This window comes from Boleophthalmus pectinirostris, unplaced genomic scaffold (genome assembly GCF_026225935.1).
Source record: "Boleophthalmus pectinirostris isolate CB_2022bp ecotype Guang Dong unplaced genomic scaffold, ASM2622593v1 HiC_scaffold_16, whole genome shotgun sequence".
In the NCBI taxonomy this organism is placed as follows: domain Eukaryota; kingdom Metazoa; phylum Chordata; class Actinopteri; order Gobiiformes; family Gobiidae; genus Boleophthalmus; species Boleophthalmus pectinirostris.
The window spans coordinates 8,366,917-8,379,528 of record NW_026571095.1 but is presented as its reverse complement, the minus strand read 5'-3'; the positions used below and the strand labels follow the sequence as shown (position 1 = coordinate 8,379,528).

Sequence of the window (12,612 nt, the reverse complement as noted above, 5' to 3'; positions counted from 1 at the left end):
GTAAAACCACGTGTGCTGTTGCTAGGTAACCAGAGCGTCAACAGAGCGCGCTGCAAAATGTCCAACCCGCGGAGGAAGAAACTAGTGCTCAGGCCGTAAGTACACTTAAGTTATGTCATATTTGTAGTTCAGTTTGAGGAGCTAACTCTGCATGCTAACCGCTAACGCTAACCGGTGTGGTGCTGTTGTGCAGCTCGTCTCGGAACGTGTCCGTGTCCCACAGCAGACTCACGGGCAGCAGGCGCAGCTTCAGTCTGGGAGCGGCCAGTAAACTCCTGGACAAGAGCACCGTGCCCACCCCGAGGCAGCACATACGGGTAAAACACAGGCACACCGGCCGCTAATGTCGCCTCCAACAAGTTTTCACGTATTTAACTTTCACATGGACACTTTCTGCTAATTCCTCCAGAGAGAGAGGGATGTGGCTGCAGACCTCCACCCAGAGGTCCCACCCCACAAAACTCCACCAGGATGCACCTTCACTGACTTCTCTTTTCTTCTCTATTCTATTTTATTTTATTTTATTTTATTTCACTCACAAATATTATTCGGTCCATAGTTACAAAGAAAAACTTAATTACTAAACATTTATAAACTACTTAATGACACTTTATATCAGTTGTTGCCTTAGTTCATTTATTAAAGGCCATTAAAGTTGATAAAGGTGATTTCAAATTTCTTATAACAAAGTTTTTCAAAGACAATTTATCTCCAATAGGCTGGATTTGTATTTATTATAAATATTTATCTATTTCTCTGTTTGTTTATTTATTTTTATTTGTTAAATTTGATTCAAATGATTGGATCATTAATACTTATTAATATTATCATCATTATCATTACTGTTAGTATTTATTTAATAGTATTTATTAATATTCTAACAGAATATTAAATTATGCTCAAAATGTGGTATTTTCAAAGGATAGAGCAAAATCATATCTGAGGGAGCTCAAACAGTTTCATATTCTCACATAAAACTTTTGTCACTTTAGAATTACTCACAGCAGGAAGAGGAACCCAAACTTTCAAAGCAACGTTTAATGTGCACTGTGTAACTTTTCTGGTAGAGAGCCTGCCAGTTATTAGTCTCCATGAAAAGTGCTTTATCTTTAGTATTCCAAAGTATGGCATTACATTTTTAAATCCCCATAGAAACAGTAGGAGACAACCCAGGCCAATTTACAAGTGAGATCTGTGAAGAGGCGATCCCGCTCACAGTCAGGATACCTGTTTTTAGGTATTTTTGAGCTATAAAAACACATAACTGCATAAATGCATCTTATATAAGTTTCATACCATATTGTGGAACATTAAAGGCAAAGCAATAGCATCTCCATGGTTGCAGACCCACAACCTGAGAAGTTTCGCAGTGCACATTTAAGAGCCCTGTTACTTCATACAAAATACGGTATTTCTCAAGCTAAAGTAAAACTACTATCCACCACTGCAACTATTTGTAGGTGTTTGATGAAGAGGAGAATGATGTCACTCCCCAGCCTCTTTACCAGGGGGAGAGTGGAGCAGGTCCCCCCAAAAGCAGTCGCTTCTTTCTGGACGAGATCTCGGCTGGACTCAGTCTGGACCAGATGACCACCACGGGCAGCAGCTTCAGCCTGCCCTTCTCCAGGTGAAAGGGACTACACCAAAAATACCCCTAACCCTAACCCTTCAGTTATAGTACTATTTATTTGTCTTGACACGATACTATGGAATCAATTTTTACTGGCTATGTAAATGTAATCGCTGAGAGGCCTCCAACAATACCATGTGTTTTAGCCATCAGCATTTAGCACAATTGGTCTATTTTATTTAAGTTTTGTATTGTTATGTATTTTTGCTTTATTTTTCCCTGTAGGTCCATTTTAAGCAGCAGTAAATTCTCCAGTCAGTCGTCCTTAGATTCTGTTAACCTGGAAACAGAGGACGCCCTCTCCAAACGAGACCTGCCCCTCCACATCCCAGGTTTGAACAGATTGTAAATTATATAGACCCTTCTCAGAGTGACATGTTTAAAGTTCATGTTAATAGGACAGTGAAATAAAAGCAAACAATTTGACACATGAAGACAGCACAGACAAATTAATTGTTCCATAAATGTTTTACAGTCAACATCTACCATCCAGCTCCAGTTTCTAAAACTCACTAATGTATGCAGGATTTGTGGTGCTGAATGAAATAAAGCTTAAGTTCAGTTGTCAAACTGTTGCGGTGCACTATATTTTTGGTGCATATTTATCCTGTATAATGTTAGATTTAAGAAATGTTTATTACATATTTGTTATGTTATAATTTATGTAACTATTTTTATATCGTAATGCTGTATTACTGCATCCATACTTCGTGAAATGTTTTGTAATTTTGTCCTCATATTTCAGATGTTCAGAATAAGAAGGTCCCAGTGAAAGAGGAGGTGACTGGACAAAGCCTGGATGATGTGCTGGACGTGTTCCTCACAGAAACAGACACAATCTCACTGCTGGACCTGCCCTCCAGATATGTGTCAACTGAGGCTGCAGATGCAGAGACTATCACGTGAGTTTACCTGTCCTCACCTGTCCTCACCTGTCCTCACTTGTCCTCATTTGTCCTCTCCTGTCCTCACTCTGTCTGAAGGGTTTAAACTGGACCTAAACTCTAAATCCCCTTTTCTGCTACTAAATAATGTATATGGGGTTTTGATACACTGTAAAATCTAAAAAGTAGACCTTACTTGAAAAAAACTAAAACAAAAAAAACCTGTGAACTGTGAATCTAAAACTGAGCTTACAAGTAATTCCTCAGTGTAGTGTAAAGTAAATTCCTCTTTCATATAACTAGGTTGGGCAAGTTAAGTTAACTAATCAGTCAGTTCCTCAAATCTGAAATATGTAGTAACCTTTACTTTAAGAATTAGTTCATCTTACTTGGTAAAACCATGGAAACCACGTGTCTTGAATTGAGCAAGTAAATGTTACTTATATACACAAGTTAGAGTAAAAGCAGGTTCTATTCTACAATAATGTCATCTAGATCTTCATCAGGTACAAGGATTTGAATATTTATTAGTCTTTGAAAAAAACTTAGCAAAACTTTTGTTCATCTTATGTTCAAAACACATCGTAACATGTGTAACAATAAAATAATAGAGCTCGGTCATTCCATGTCAACTCAACCAAGGCCTTAGGAAGGACTTAGGAAACAAACAAAACTACACAAAACAGAAGAACAGGTGTAATCCAGTACAGACTGACTGAACAGAGGGAGGATAAAGGGACAGCACTGGGAGATGAGAGAATGAGTGGCAGCTGTAGGAAAAACAGGGAGGTAGCAAAAGGAGGACCGGAACAGACTGGGAAATGAAGCTGAACTGGGGAAAAACATACATCACTGTTGAAGTTACTTCTCTCATTCAAGCTGACCTTAGTCTAATTGTAATGTTGTAAAAGTAATGTGCGTTTTTCACCCTGAAATTTACTTTACCACAATCATTAAGATCCACAAATTGGTAGCTGTGAGTAAAGTAAACGAGCTAAATGCGAACCCTGGTGTTAGATTTTACAGTGCAGCGTTATCTGCTTTTTCTTGTCATTTTTTGTTCAGGTCAGTTTGCAGCTTTGTGGTCAAAAAACCTAAATCAATGTTTGTGCTGCCTACAGTGGCTTCTGTAATTTCCAGCAGTTGGTGACATCACACAGAATTACCTTAATTAAACTTAATTAAAAGGTGTTTGTATCAGAAACACCTGGCAGTAATCTGGGCAGTCCTGCGTAATGTTACATAGTACTTGAAATTGCAAATGTCACTGGAGGCAGCACAAACAAGTGCTGATTTTGACCACAAATCTGCAAATGTACATTGTTTGCCCTAAAATTGTTCAAAAAAGCCCCAAGAACAGTAGATGCTGCTATGCAAAGCATCATATGCAGAGTTTAGTTATACATTTTTGGTAAAATTTTTGGTTTAGTGTTTAGTTTTACTTTAAACATGTATACGTGTGATGTGTGTGTGGGATTAGGGAGAGGAATAAGAAATATGCTGAGATCTGCAAGAACAGACCTGGCAACGAGAAGTACACAGAGCGCTCGATGCAGACTCTGGATCCTCCGTCCAAACATAAACAGATCCAGAGTGAGAGTGTCAACACGGCAGAAACAGGTGAGGCCAGAAGAGGGAGGACATCAGTGTTTTAGCTCTAGAAATGGATATAAAATTGAATACTTTGATTTTTTTAGACTTTACTGTAAGGTTGACTGTACTATATCTAATTTTGAGCAATAGAAACACCTGTAAAGAATATATGATATACAGATATGTTTAAAGTCATACCATGGAACATTCCAGGCAAAGCATTAACATTTCCATGGAGACAAGTCAGTAGTGGACCCTCCACCAGAAAAATGGCGCCATACACCTTTAAATCATTTAGCGTTCTTTATTTAAATAAACTGAGATAGATTATAAAATGGCTGTGTGGTTGTATGTCTTTCCCATGCGTCATGTCTGACCCACAGGTACATTTGTGTCCACCTGGGAGATGTTTGACTCACTGTCCGGTCTGGAGCAGGAGGGGGCAGTGGATGCAGAGACAGAGCCTGATCACCAGGGGGCAGAAGGGATCCTGAGCTCCAGTCAGGCAGAGCACAGCACCTCTCTGAGCAGCTCCAGTGGGACAGGTAACTGCGCCATGCACTGTACACAATCTGAACAGAGGTGGGTAGATTAGACAAAAGTTGTAGTGTTATCATCACTAATGTCAGACTGTAAAATACTTCTTTACTCTTACTTGAATAATTTCTTGGACTGCTTTTCACTTCTGCTTTAGACTAATAATATTTTAAAGTAACATTACTCTTACTTGAGTATATTTTTGGCTGCTATACTCTGTTCAGAAAGTGCCTCGAGCTCTGTGAAGGACTTGGACGTGTGTGTGAATGAAGGCCGACCTGCAGCTGCTCTTGAGCTCAGACTCTCTGCTCTACAGTCTGATGGTGATGGAGAGGAGTCTGGTGAGCAACACTCTACAGGACAAACTGGCTGCATACAGACTGTTGCCCGTCCTACCAGGTCTGTTCATGAGTGTAGCTGTAATGACATGTTATCCCTGCAATATCTGAAATTTTATAAAAGCAATTCATGTTCCACAGTCCCCTGTAAAGCTCTCATCATACTTCTGTGCTGTAGACCCAGATGCAGCTCCAGTGTGTGAAGCCCCAGAGGAAGAGGCCCCTCAGAGGTCTCCAGAGCCTGAGGTCTCTGGTCCAGCTCTGGTCCATCTGTGGTCCTTCTCATGTGACCTGACCCAGGGCCGCAGGGTCAACAGCATGGTCTGGAACAAGACCAACCCGGTATGTACAAAGAGGAAGGCTACACACAACTTTTTTAACACAAGTTTGACATTATCAATGTTCACAAATAAAATATCCTGAGGATTAATTATATATAATTATTCTCATTATAATGAAATAATATAAATATGCAAACTTTTCAAAATTAACAATAGTTCAAAAGACGAAGATGAGTTGTCTAAAATCAGAAGCACAGTGGCCTCACAGCAAGAAGGAGTTTGTTTGTTCCTTTTATTTAGAGAGGTTTCCTTTGGGCTCTTCAGTTTTCCCCATCAACACAAAACATGGACCATAGATCAAATCCTCCAGCTAAGGCAATCCTGACCAAAAAGAGATCTGGAGCTGGCTTCTGGCCAAAAACATTTGATACCGGGGTGCAATGGATTATACTGAGTGCATATAGGCAAGACTAACTGACAGAAAACCAGACAGGCCACTATAAGTGCTTTAATGTCCTTTTTGTGAATAATGTCCTTTTATGAATAATATCTGTCTCTTTGTGTGATGTACAGGACCTGTTGGCTGTGGGCTATGGAGCGTCAGAGTGCAGTTCCTCTCCAGGTCTGATCTGCTGCTGGTCCCTCAAGAACCCCACTGTAAGAACCCCAGGACACTAGAGTCAAGCATGAGTATAAGTATGAACATATACCAAGCACTGAAAAAAGATAAAGCCACACCTGACACAGCTGAGGTTGGCATCTCTCACATGATTTAAATGGGTTGAAAAAGAAGAAATGGCACCCCGTTTTTCAGTCTTCATTCCTTATGTAGCATCTATCAGACTTGGCCCTGAGTCTTCCCTTGTGCTTATCTGTTGTTTAAATGTGTGGTGCAGTGGCCGGAGAGAGTGGTCTGGTGTGACAGCCCGGTGACCGCTCTGGACTTCTCAGTGAAACGTCCATGTCAGTTGGCTGTGGGGATGCAGGACGGGACAGTCATGATCTGCAGTGTCCAGAGTCACCATAGTAACAGCTCTGCCCTTCACAGCAGGTCAGGGCGCAGTACCACACATGGACACAAGGAGCACTACTACATAGGGTTGCCAAAAGTATTGAAAATCAGATACTAACTGATACTAAAACTAAAATCATCTTGGTATCAAAATCAGTATCAAGTCAAGGACTTGACTTGATACTGTATGTATTGAATTTGAATGAGTTATTCTTTGATTATAAAACATAGTGTGTGGTGTTTATTTGGTGTGATTTGATTCCAGGGCGTGTCACAACAAACACGTGGACCCAGTGCTGCAGGTGAGGTGGACCCTCCAGGAGGTCAGTCTGAGAGAGGACAAGGACGAAGCTCTGGTCTCCGTGGCAACAGACGGACGGGTCTGCAAGTGGTTTGTGTCCAGTAGCGGACTGGACTGCACAGGTGCTGCTATACTACAACTACAGCTATTAACTACTACAGTCTCTACTACTACGAGCTACTTTCTACTACTACTATCACTTGCTACTACTAACTGCTAGGGATGGGATGAGATCAGGTGCTTCCGTCTTTACACTTGGCCTAGTCATGAAAGGTTTACTCCTCACTCAAGCTCTGGAAAGTTGTATCTTTGAGCAGCTGTGGCTAAAAGACTCCTCCACATAGAGACTTGTAGCTCACACATTCAGACAGAGAACACTTAAACTCTGCCCTTTTTTATTTTTTTTTGTGATAAGACCACTGATGCAAATAAGCTTTGTAGAGCTTTGTAGAAAATTTGTAGAGCTCAGAGCTTTGTAGAAAATTGTCGTGAAAAAATACAATAAAGCACAGTACATGTAACTGTAACTTTAGTGGTGTAGGGCCTGTCAGTTGCTTTTCCCCATGGAGCTGTTATTGCTTTGTCTGGAATGTTTCACAGTATGGCATCATTAAACATTTTTATCTTCATGGAGACCAAACCAGACCATGTTACAAATCAAATCTGTGGAGAGGCGACCCTGCTCACAGTCAAAATACCTGTTTTTGAGCTATAAAACCACCTGTAACAGGTGACAGAACCCCAGCTGACACAGTGCACCTTTAAGTGAAAAGTTAAACATACTGTGAAACAAGTTAAAATCCCTACTACTAAATGTTAAGTCTAATCTAGTCAGAACATTTGACTAGAACGGATAACTGAGATAAATTACCAGTTTTTTTTTTCTTTTTTTCATGGTACCAGATTGTAAGCATGGTAGTATAACATGGAAAGAGCAGTTCTATTCTGACTTCACAGCGATTAATAACTGATATATTTTTCTTGCAGATATGATGAAGCTGAAAAGAGTTAAAAGCGCTAAAAAGAACAACGCCGAAAACAAAAACGAGACTAAACCTGAGAATATTCTATCAGCTCTGACCCCAGGAATGTGCTTCGACTTCCACCCAAAGGTACAAAAACATTTCAGTAAAGTCTGTCATATGTAGGGTTGTATAATCAAACACTAATCAATACTAAAACTAGAATTGAAACTAGATACACCTCTGAGCCAATATCGATACCGATTTCCTGAATGTATTTAGAATGCTCTTGAGCTGTATCAGAATAAGTATAAGAGCACATAGACTAGTATATAAAATATGTAATATTGTACTGTATGTATTTGTGTTTGCGTGTGTGTTTTGTGTGTGTAGGAGTCGGGCTTATACCTGGTGGGGACATGGGAAGGGCTTATCCACAAGTGCTCTGCCTCCAACACTCAGCAGTACATAGACACTTACAAGAAACACTTTGTGAGTATTTTCTTTTTCAGTATTTTATAATCTTCTGTATCTCTTAAAATAAATTTATTAAAATGTGATTTATCTAATTTAATATATGTTACCAAAAATTGTCTCTTGTGAGCTTTAAGCCATCATCAGAAACAGACCTGGAATTTTGTTTTGTTTCATTCACACATGAGTTTGAATAACCCTTTATTATTAGACTCTACATCTCCAAAGCTCAAAATGCTCTGTTCCACCTTGTGATGTAATGAAGATTTCTCATGTAGTTTTGAAGTTATCAAGTTAAGAACTGAGCCTAAATATGCAGGGTTTGTACGTTAAACATGTGCATTTAAAGCTGACAACGTTTTACTCTGACTTATAAACCAGACGTCTTCACTACAATGAATAAATAAATCTGAATGATCTATTTTCCAAAATATCAGACAACTTTATTGAGCATATGAACTGAAGATCTGGCTCCCTCTCCTTGAGCTCAGATATGGTCTGTCTCTTCAGTTCTGCTTTCTCTCAGCTCGAAGAGCCTAACAGACATTTAACTCCACTTACATTATTTCAGATAGACAATTTCAGACTGTCACTACAACTACTAACTATGCTACATTTACCAATCACTGCACTTCTCCTGAACTTATTTTATCAATATGCCTTTTGTGTTATCGGAACATACTGGTAGAATTGGATATCCACATATGTTAAATTACTTCAATTAAGAATGTTATTTTTCTTGGAGGAATTAGACAAGTTACTGTTAGAGAAAACTACTTGCCATTTCTGAAGCAACTGTATATTAACAGTAGATGGATTAAATGTAAAATAGCTCTGTCTTCTAATATTCAGTGTCATTCAGAGACACCTTCAACCCTCTCTCACCTGATGAACAACATTTTGTGCTTCACCTGTTCATGTTAAAACTAGCTCACATTGTTTCTCAGCCCTTTCTCTGTGTATATATGTTTCATTTCTAAAATTCCTTGATGCATATGTGAGACATAAGACAAGACAAGCAAGAATATGGGGTCTAAAAACAGATTTTATTTTCAAAACAGAATAAAAAGACAAAATGCAATGTCAGGTAAACGCTGAAAGTTAAAAACAATACAACGAAGAACAGAAGAGCAAACTTCAGCAAACATATGTATCATACATCTGTATACGTGTCTATATATGTGTCTACATACACGTCTACATACATGTCTATATATGGTCTATATACGGTCTATATACGGTCTATGGCCTTACCTGAAGTAATCGCTGCAGATAGTTGAAATTTTAATCATCTGCTCGTTCCAATCGCTTCTTCCAATGGCTTGTAACAAGACGTCTCTTGTTTGCCTTGAAAGGGGTGCGAGTTGATGGAATTCTGTAAAACTTGCACATTTTGTTGCTTTTATCAAAACAGTTTGTGCATCCAACAACGCAACAAGACATGGCAGCAGCTCTTACTGCAAACAACATGCACAGTAGAGCAGCAAATGACATAGTCTGCTAATCCCTTATTGACTGTTAAACACATTTGTTCATGAAACGCTGTCAGAACGATCTCAAAAATCCACAAATAAATGCATAGGTAGTCACAAATATGTACGTGGGTTGTAAATGCAGGTTCATGGGTTTGCAAATAAATGTAACTGCACTGACATTTGCGAGTTGCGTAACATTTTATTTAGAGTCAAGAAATGCTTTTGTGAATGTTGTTACATTTATTTGCAAGTCTTGTGAATATCATTATTCTTCTGGACCAAGAAATGTATTTGTGAATCACGTGATATTTATTTGATAATAAAGACACTAATCGATCTCCAGGTATGTTTATGAGGAGGAAACATTATAACATAGAAAATTAGTGTAATATGGGCCATTCATGGTATGTGGGATTCCTTTTTCACTTTAACATTACAAACTCAACCTGATACTGCACCTGTCTGATGTTTTTTGTAGTGCTGTCATCATCGTAACTCTCGGTTCTTCAGGGCCCGGTCGTGAGCGTGTGGTGGAGCCCTCTGTGTCCTGGGGTGTTCCTGAGCTGTTCTTCAGACTGGACGGTGCAGTTGTGGAGAGAGGAGCGTTTCAGCCCAGCCCTGAGCTTCTCCTCGGCTCACAGGGCTGTCCTCGATGTGCAGTGGTCCCCCAAAAACGCCACTGTGTTTGGGGTTGTAAACGAGGCCCAGTTGGAGATATGGGATCTCCAGCACAGCATGTGAGTGGACATTACTGTTGATACCCAAATGATGTATATTTTCAATATTAGACAATATTGTAATTTTCATCACAAAATAATTGTAATTATTCATTGCAGCCTTACACTAGTTCTGATCAAATTCAAAATGAAACTGTTCAGGAAAAGTCCAATTGTATTCAGTTCTGTGATTTATTTTTAGTATTTGTATGTGCTTAAATGAGTATCTAGTTTTGATACTAGTTTTAGTATCAGTTAGTATCAGATTTTTTATACTTTTGACAACCTTAACCGGTCACAATGTCAGCCTGGGGCATAAGATGATTAGGAGAGGAGAGTGTACGTAGAGGGGATTGGCTGAGACAATTCATATTTTTCTTTGACTTAATTCAAGATCAGGCATGTTCAGAATATGGCCCAGGGGGCAAATGCAACTGTCAGACCAGTTTTCTTCCTGGAGAAATTTTCTATCACAAGTAGTGCATTTTTTAACAAGTTTTAAAAATCTGCCTCTTATAAAGCCATTATTAAACATGTGAGTATATTCTTTTGATGTTTGGCTCAGTCTAACGTCTGCTGAATTCATCCATTTTAATTATTGTCTGTATTGACTAGAGATGAGACACAATTTCCACAAGACAAGACAAGATTTTAACATAATTCCTATTATATAATTTCACGATTCAGTTTCCTTACAATTTTTTGTTTTTCACATATTTTTGTTTCCATTCTAGTATTGCTTTTTGGAACTGTAAGAGATGTAACTCACCAACACGTATCTCTTTTTTGTCCACTCCAAATCTAAACACTTGGAATAAAATCTCAATACAATTTTGCTCACATGTGTATAATCTTGTAGCAATTTTGTCTCACGAGATCTTGTGGCATGAGATCTTGTTCCATCCCTAGTATTGACCACCAGCCTATGCTCCTCAATCGACCCTTCATTTAATTCTATATGAACTGAAAATGAATACATTACTTTACTGTCTGTTACGACCCAGCTCGTTTGGGTAAGGGAAGTAACAAAATTAAAACCAAGATGTAAAATGGAATAAATTAAATTATGTTTAATTAACAGGAATGTAAAGGTAAATTAACAAAAGACTAAAAATATACAGAAAGCAACCTAAACTAAGAAACAGAACAATAGAATAAACAGAGTTTTGTGCCACAAAAGCACGCAGGCTTACAGAAAAAACGAGTGGTAAAACTTAGGGACACACACTAAACCAAAACACAAGTTCCCCAAATTAAACCGCATAAACCCACAAACAGAATCAAGTGACCAAATCAAAAAAGGCACAAAACAGAACTAAACTAAACTACATACACAGAAACAAAATGGCATACTGGCCACCAAGGCCGGCAGCCCCAAACAGGTGCTGGTAATCTCCTTAAATAGGGGGAGGTGGCTGCAGGTGAGGTGGCCGTGGACTTGCCCCACCAATCACAGACCAGGGCTCGTGCAGCAGGAATCAAGAGAACTCTGCAGAAATATTAGAACTAAGGCCTGGGGCCGTAACACTGTCCCATGATTCTCTCAATTTTTCATTGTCTCCCATAAGAATCATTCTTGAAGTGTGCATATGTTTCAGTTTGGACCCCCTGGTGGTGCTGGTGGCCCCTCCTTCTGTCAGCCTGACCTCTGTGCTCTTCACGTCTCACACAGACTGTGCTCTGGTGGGGGACACCAGTGGATCAGTGTCAGTGTATCTGCTCAGAAACATTTACAGTGCGCAGGGGGCACAGGTAACTCAGCACCATGTCATTCAATAGAACTTTATTTAACCCTGAAGAGCAATTTAAAGGTTCTATATTGTGATTTGTGAGTTCTTAGCCATGTTATAATGTTGTTACCCCATCAAAACCATACCTTGAGTTGTGTTTTGTTTATTCTCACATGTTTGATTAATCCTGGATTATTAATCTGTCCAGGTCTCCAGGTCTGTTTGTGATGAGGAATAAACATTAGAACAGAACAGTATATTGGCCATGACTAAAAGTGTATAATTGTTATGCATAGTATGTTTTTCCTTTCTTTCAGGTGGAGGTCTTGGAAGAAATCATCAACTCTTCAATTTCCAAATAAAGACTCATGACCAGAAACAGGACATTTGTGTAACAGCGATATTACCAATTGTTTATTAGAACAAAGTTTATTTAAGAGTGAGGTGTGGCCATATATTTAAGAGTGAGGTGTGGCCATATATATATATATATATATATATATATATATATATATATATAGTCGAGAGACCAGTGAGGGGAGTGGGGATGGGAACAGCTTGTAAAAAAAAATGCAATGTAGATGGTAGATTTAAATTCCAACTCCATTTTTATTTCAGTTGGATTTGTAGTGCTTTATGAAATAAAAGCAAAACTTCATGGTCAAACTTCTGTTTTTAT

At 38.9% G+C, this 12,612-nt stretch overlaps 1 protein-coding gene across 1 annotated transcript; it reads left to right on the top strand.

The window, feature by feature from the left end:
- On the top strand, positions 1–12,377 carry dnai4 (dynein axonemal intermediate chain 4). The gene is given in 18 exon segments (XM_055151902.1): positions 1–95; positions 194–317; positions 1,461–1,627; positions 1,856–1,962; positions 2,376–2,532; positions 3,995–4,134; positions 4,491–4,652; positions 4,869–4,923; positions 4,925–5,043; positions 5,161–5,324; positions 5,837–5,920; positions 6,160–6,314; positions 6,541–6,698; positions 7,564–7,688; positions 7,932–8,030; positions 9,998–10,224; positions 11,802–11,955; positions 12,251–12,377. Coding segments are annotated over 18 exon segments (2,280 nt in total). The 5' UTR covers positions 1–57; the 3' UTR covers positions 12,296–12,377.
- The last annotated feature ends 235 nt before the right edge of the window (positions 12,378–12,612 follow it).